At 35.1% G+C, this 6,737-nt stretch overlaps 2 protein-coding genes across 2 annotated transcripts in view; one reads left to right on the forward strand and one right to left on the reverse strand.

Moving 5' to 3' along the window:
- LOC134854323 (uncharacterized) overlaps nucleotides 1-2,247 on the forward strand; it is a 348,488-nt gene extending 346,241 nt beyond the window's left edge. The window contains exons 4-5 of the mRNA XM_063870532.1: nucleotides 695-874; nucleotides 1,068-2,247. Of these exons, the coding sequence (XP_063726602.1) occupies nucleotides 695-874; nucleotides 1,068-1,366 (479 nt within the window). The 3' untranslated portion in view covers nucleotides 1,367-2,247. The remainder of the gene's footprint in view (nucleotides 1-694; nucleotides 875-1,067) is intronic.
- LOC134854320 (calcium uniporter protein, mitochondrial-like) overlaps nucleotides 1-6,737 on the reverse strand; it is a 192,449-nt gene that overhangs the window by 168,123 nt on the left and 17,589 nt on the right. The window lies entirely within an intron of this gene.

Here is a 6,737-nt window from a genome sequence, read left to right on the forward strand (position 1 = left end):
GATGTTGCCTCCTTACTTCTCTTCCCCGATATGAACAGTTTGGTTTTGCCAAGTTGCACCTTCATCCCACGGAGCTCCACTGCACTACTCCAGTCCTTGAACATTTTTGTAACACCTTCGTTAGAGTCCGCTGACAACACAAGGTCATCAGCATATAACAGCTCCCAAGGATCACCTATCCGTACCTCTTTGGTGGGTTCTTCCATCACAATCTTGAAGAGCAGAGGACTTAATGCTGAGGGTGAACCGAATAGTACAGCAACCCAGCCACTGGGTTGCTTTGCTGTTTGGTTTGCCCTCAGTGCCGGTCCCAAGCTGGGATAAATGGAGAGGGTTTAACGTCAGGAAGGGCATCCGGTGTGTAAAACCCCCCGCTTCACTAACTATGACAGCACAAAATCAGCCGCATCAATATATCAAATACAATAAAAAGTATCAAACACGTATATCCAGCTGTAGCTGGGCCCTAGATGTCCTTCATCGATCGACATACGAAAATTTTCGGTCACGTAGTTTTAAGCATTTTTTTTTACTTATGTTTTTATGGTAGTGTTGTATCGCAAGTAGTGCGAAGCTCCGCTTTGCCTCTGTGTTCTAATATTCTTTTTCTTCTTCTTGAAAATCATCTCTTCAAAGAGCTACACGAGACGTTTATCAAGTTAAAGTGAGCTGTTACTCTGAATTGTATGTTTAGTGAGAGATGCCTTACGACAGGAGGAGGACTTTGTGCTGGCCACTCTATCTCTCTCCTTCCTCTCTCTCGCACTTCTCCTTCTAGCTGTCCAGATGGCACTCAGTCTCTACAACATGCTTGCAGTCCCCACCGAGAACTGGCTCAGAGACTATGGCATAGTGGTCGTGTCCATTATGGAAGGTTGCATAACAGTCTTAAATAAAAAATTATGGTTTACTGGATCCTTCCTGGAATCTATAATTTACCAGGAAAGCTCTTCAATGGTTAATAAAAACTATTTTTGTTTGAACAGTTGAGATGTAGTTTTTTTTGTACTGTTAATATTATACTGAACGATGAGGCAGCGTTCCATTTTCCGTTTAATTGGTTTTAGCTGTGTCGATATCTCTCGTTGTCATTCTGTTCGCAACCTGTTTCATCCGAATGAGACAGGACGGGACAATGCTGCCATCTGAGCTACAGGCGAGCAACAGTGAGCAGTTCAACTCACAAAACGAGAGACTTGGTTACGCCTTCTACCTCATGTTTGTCGAACTGGTCCTGATCTGTGTGAGAACAGTGATGGTCATGATGTTCGGATCTTCTGTGAGATCAACTAGGAAAGCTAATGCTGGTGTTGTTTATACGATCAAAGCAGCCACCCCATTGTCCGATAAGAATTTGATGTACTAAACGTCAAACAAAATCAAAACTGGTTGGTGTAATCAGTTAAACTTAGTTCATCTGTGGCTAAATCATTTAAACACCTCACACCTCCTCCAAGCAGATCAGGAACAGATATTTATTTCCATCTTCTATTTAATTTCGATTGAAAATTGTGATTTAATTGCATCTCAAAAAAAAGTTGAGTCCCACCCGCCCCTCCCAAATTGAATTGGAGGAGGATGTTCACTCAATTTAGTTTGGTTGACCGTTGATGTTCGAAGGACCAAATAACTGGCTGGTCGGAACCGTGGCAAAAGTATCATGCTTTGTAGAGATAATAATGAACTTGATAGCCAAGCATTGCGTTATATTATACAAAGCTTCTGGAAATGCCTAATCGTGGCAAGTTATAATACAATCATTTTTGGTTGATGTTGTACCTTGGAGCCTTGGTTGATTTTCGCTCAAGTTAAAATCGATTTGCATGTCTGTTATAGCTAACGAACTTGCATAGCGTATGAAAATTGTTGTGGCTTTAAAGAGTTGTGCTAAATTGGGAACAGTTTATAAATTTGAAAGAAGTGAAATTAAGAATCAACCTTCATCAGTAGAATACTTTATCTGTAAAAATCGTCATCTCTAGAAACTTCCTTGCATATTTAACCAGTGCAATTGAACCAATTCTGTGCAATAAGAAAATAAATAGTCTCTATCGAGATAAAGCTGTAAATATGTCATTATGTATAATAATTAGTTAAATTTAGAATTTTATTTTTATCTTTTTTGTAAATTACACATTTATACGAACAATGTTTAAAAAGACTAGCTGATGTGATGTTTTAAAAAGCAGATAATTATGCGATTAACTGTTAATGATCATTTTTGTATAATTTAAAATGTGCACCGTTTTTTTTCTGTCAAGTTGGGTAATATTTGAGATGCGCGTTTATTTTTAACAGCATCCGTGTCGTCGCAGAAAATTCAGTCGAAGTTGATTTTATTTCATTCTGAGTTCAGACGCGCAGTAAATCAATATAATCAGACGCGCAAATATAATTACAATTTTTTCATATATTTGAAAAGCAAAGGCTACTTGAAAATTTTCAAGAGTCGGTTAATTTCCTGTGGCCGTGGTGAGTTCATGTGCCTGCCACAAATTCGGGCTCGAAAAGAATGACAAAGAAATTGAACATAATATGATACTTCTGGTTAATTAATCCTGTATTACTTGCACAGTAACACAAGTAACTTTCTGTGTTCCTTGCACAGCACCCGGTTGTCTTTGTTTACTTTAGATCATTATTTTATCAGAAAAAGTGCCCAAAAAGTTACATACGGACCGATATTGAATAATAGTAGCCGGTTGATGATTTTTGAGAATTGTAATCGTTATTCTTACTTGTGCAAAATAAATAAAAGGAGATGATCGTCTCATTTCTAGAAAATAATAACTAGTACTGGCTACGGCGCAATGCTTGTTCGTTTCACATTTTCTTAATTGCGAAAAATGAGCTCAAGATAGGGCCGAATGGAGGTCAAAGTTGTAAATCACTCAACCGCATGTATTAGAGCTGAGTATTACCCCTGCGATTAGTATTAGTCGTGTAATCACTTTGTAACAAAAAACTTTTTTTAGATTGAAGGTGAAAAGTGGCAGACTATCGTTTTTGTCGGACTATAATTTTGGTTGACTTAACTTTGTGGGAAGTTTCACTTTAACTTCAATTATAGTAAATTGAACACTATAAAAAAAGTAATTGATTTTCTTTTTTCATTATTATCTATCTATTTTTGATTCGTTCCCTTGTGATAAGCTTGTCAAGCTAATTTTTACGCTTGCGATTAGCAAGCGGTATCAAACTGGAAAATTGTTTTTTTTTTCGGGTTAACAACTTGTTTATCAGAATCACGTGTATTTTGGTTCATAGTGAGTTCACTTCTAGACATAGCCTGAAGGTAACAATTATACCTGAAACGGCAAAAGTCCTGGGCTCAAATCTGAGCAGGACTTGTTCAAGAGTAATGAACGTATTGATGACTCTTATATGGCTCTTGCTGTTTTTTTTTCTTAACATATTCTCTTAAAATATTGATGCACTATAATGCACTTTTTGAGTTCAATTGAAGTTCATCTGCTGAAAGCGACGTAAATAGCACTCCACAAATACGAACGTGGAAATGACGCGAAAAAACGTGAACTGTTTCTAGTTTCAATGGTTGAATTTATTTTTCTTGCTTACTTCCTTCATTATGTTCAGGTTGTTTAAGATTTCTCAGCGGAAGAAAAACTACCTATTGAGCCAGTTTTCTCAAGTTGGGTTCATGTTATCAAAAAACGCCAAGCAGAATTTTTTCAAAAAATTCAAAGCTTAAAGGGCATCTATTTTTTTCTTTGAAATTCGGAAGTTGAGATTTTTTCAAGAAAGTGTTTTTTTTATGTTTTCTTGCGTTCATAACTCTTTTCCAAACTTTGATTGGCTGTTCTTTTTTTTCAGACGCAATATTCAGTTTCACATAAAATTGTCGGCCAATTTTTTGTCTGCTTATCTGTTGTCGGCTTAGTTGTCACACCTTGAAATCGTTTTTTTTTTTTGCTGCGCTCATTTTTTGTAATGACGCTTTTAGTGTTTGGTTTGCTCCTACAATTTGTAATTTTACTTACCTTGACTTCGTATTTTCTTTGCTTTAATTTTACTGATCTTGACTTCGTTTTTTCTTTGCTTTTTTGTGTCGCTTGAAAAAAACCTCGGCCCAAATTTTTTCGGCTTTTTTTAATCGGCTGTATGACCTAATTTTAGGTCTTATCAAGGGACTCACAACTTGATCACTCACCTCCGCTCTGTCCATATTGGTTGTATGTTAAATCTGTTTGGTGATTGTTTTTCATTGTGGAAACTTCTCAAAAACGGATGATTTTCAAAAAAGATTATCAATTGCAAGATCACTAACTCCCGACAGTCTCTGTTTACTTGACCTATATTTTTGATTTTTTTTTCGATTTCTTGAAAAATACCCCTATCAAATTTAAGCTTGGCATTTCAATAAATAGAACAGTTTCAAAAAGATCTCTGCATGAGCGGCTACGCCCAAAATTTTTTTACACAAGGTTATGGCCCTCGGAATGGTCAATTTTTTGATTTTCAACCGTTTTTTAAACTCTTTGAATATTCTTGAAATTTATCCTGCCACGCTTAAGACTTTTATTTCAGTTCAAAAAAGTGATTGTGGTAAGTTCTTTTGCCCATGCGACATCTTCCAAATTTTTCTGCCACCATAAGTTATGGCCCTGGGAAAAGTTTTTGGCTTTACGCGAAGTCTACCGTGCCAATTCTCAGGTTGTGTTCAACCGAGAAAACAGGTTGTGGGAATCTTTTCTGCTTAAGCGGCCCACAATCTGCTCATTGCAGGATAATTTCATGGTTTTTGGAAATCCTTTCGACCGTTTCTCAGAACTTTCGACAGTTTTTTTTGAGAAAATTTGCGAATTTTCTTGAATTTTTGGCTACTAAATTTGAGATGAAAAGTCCAACTGAAAGAACCGGTTGCTATAATGGTTCCTACAGAAGCGGCGGCTCTTTAATTTTCTTTAAGAGAAATGTAATCGCCTTGGGAAAGTGTTTAGTCTTCTAACTTAAAGAAAAAACTAAGGCTTAGGACTAATCCAGTTTTTGAAATAACATTTTTGTGCCGCATGAGTATAGCAAATTCGTCAATTTTAAAAGCATAAGGTATGAGATTGGTTTTATAAATTTTTTGTCGCTCTTTGGTAAACTTTTCATTTTCGCCAATTTTCAAAAAAGATGTATCAATGAAAATACCGCCTATGTAGCTGCATACTTTTTAATGCCTTTCAGCTTTACCTCTCTGCCTACAGCCTTCGAAAAGGTTAGGGGGTCTTTTGATCCAAATTTTAATTTTTTTTCGTTTCTCAAAAATTAATCTCCCTAATTTGAAATTTTGATTTTACTGAAAAGAACGGATTTGAAAAAGTCACCTGCATCAACGGTGAGGCCCAAAATTTTTACACATAAAATTATGACCCTCGGAATAGTCAAAAATTTTAATTTTTTTCTGTTTTTTGTAAAATTTTCTGCCTTTTCCCGAAAAAACAACCTCTGAAATCTGAGACTGTGGTTTCAATGGAAATCATGGATTGTGGAAGGCTCCCGTGCATCAGCTTACACTCACATGTTTCTTTACAACAGAAGTTATTACCTTCATTGACTTATTGACTGTTTTTTTTTCACTTTTTAAGTTTTCTCAAAAACGACTCTCCCTTATTTAAGATTTTGGATTCAATCCAAAAAATGGGCTGTTAGAAGCTTTTTTGCATAGTCGACTACGTGTTTGTTTTAACTCAAAAACTTATGCCAATAACTTATTTAATTTTTTTGACGGTCTCTTGGACTTTTCTCGATAAGCTAATATCATAGCTTTAAACGCTACAAAAGCTCGTTGAAAGCCTAAGCAAAAAATGGCCTGTAAACAAACCAAAATTTGAAACTTTGGCCATTTTTTGGAAATTGTTTGGTTTTACCTCCAAATTACTGTGACAATTCTCAGGTTAAATATTCAATCCAGGAAATTGTTTTAGGAATTTTATCTACTTAACTGGCCTCGACCTGCTAATTGCAGAAAAACGGTGAGTATTTCTAAGTTTTGACCATTTTAAAGAAAACTTTTAGAATGTTTTAAAAAATAACCTGTTATATCTGAGATGAAAGGTTGAATCGAAAAAAAAAAACGGTTGCGGGAATTGTTGCTGCAGAAGACACGAAGGTTAAATTTTTTTAAGATAGATATTATGTCCTTAAAAAAATCCAAAATTTTATTAATTTTCACTTTTTTGACTAATTTCACTAAAAAAAAGAAAAAATAACTAAGGTTATGGGAAAAATCCGTTTTTTGATATTAAGCATTTCGTCCCGCATCAGTATGGCAAAAAAAAATCTTCATTTTTTTGACTTTTGATTTTTGATGTTACTGTTGTATCTTCATGTTTGTGCTCCGCTTCACCTCTGTGTATAAAAAATAATGTTATAAATACTTGAGAAAATCAATTTTGTTGCAATAGAGAAATTTTCTGTCCGCCAAAAATGACAGTTGTTGGTAGATTCTTTTATGGTATAAATATTCGAGAAAATCAATTTTGTTGTAAAAGAGAAATTTTCTGTTGCCAAAAATGACAGTTGTTGGTAGATTCTTTATTGGCATAAAAAATTATAGTTTGTTATCTGCTAAAAAAAGGTTTTGGTTTGACATCTAAATGGCCTATTTTACATCATCGAAAATTGGTTAAAAAAATTTTTGTTTAACAATTAAACAACAAACGGTTAATTGAATCATGTTGTTTGATGTGAAGGCCAACTATTTTCAAAACAAGCTTTTTTTTGCGGCC

This window comes from Symsagittifera roscoffensis, chromosome 9, assembly GCF_963678635.1.
Source record: "Symsagittifera roscoffensis chromosome 9, txSymRosc1.1, whole genome shotgun sequence".
Lineage (NCBI taxonomy): Eukaryota > Metazoa > Xenacoelomorpha > Acoela > Convolutidae > Symsagittifera > Symsagittifera roscoffensis.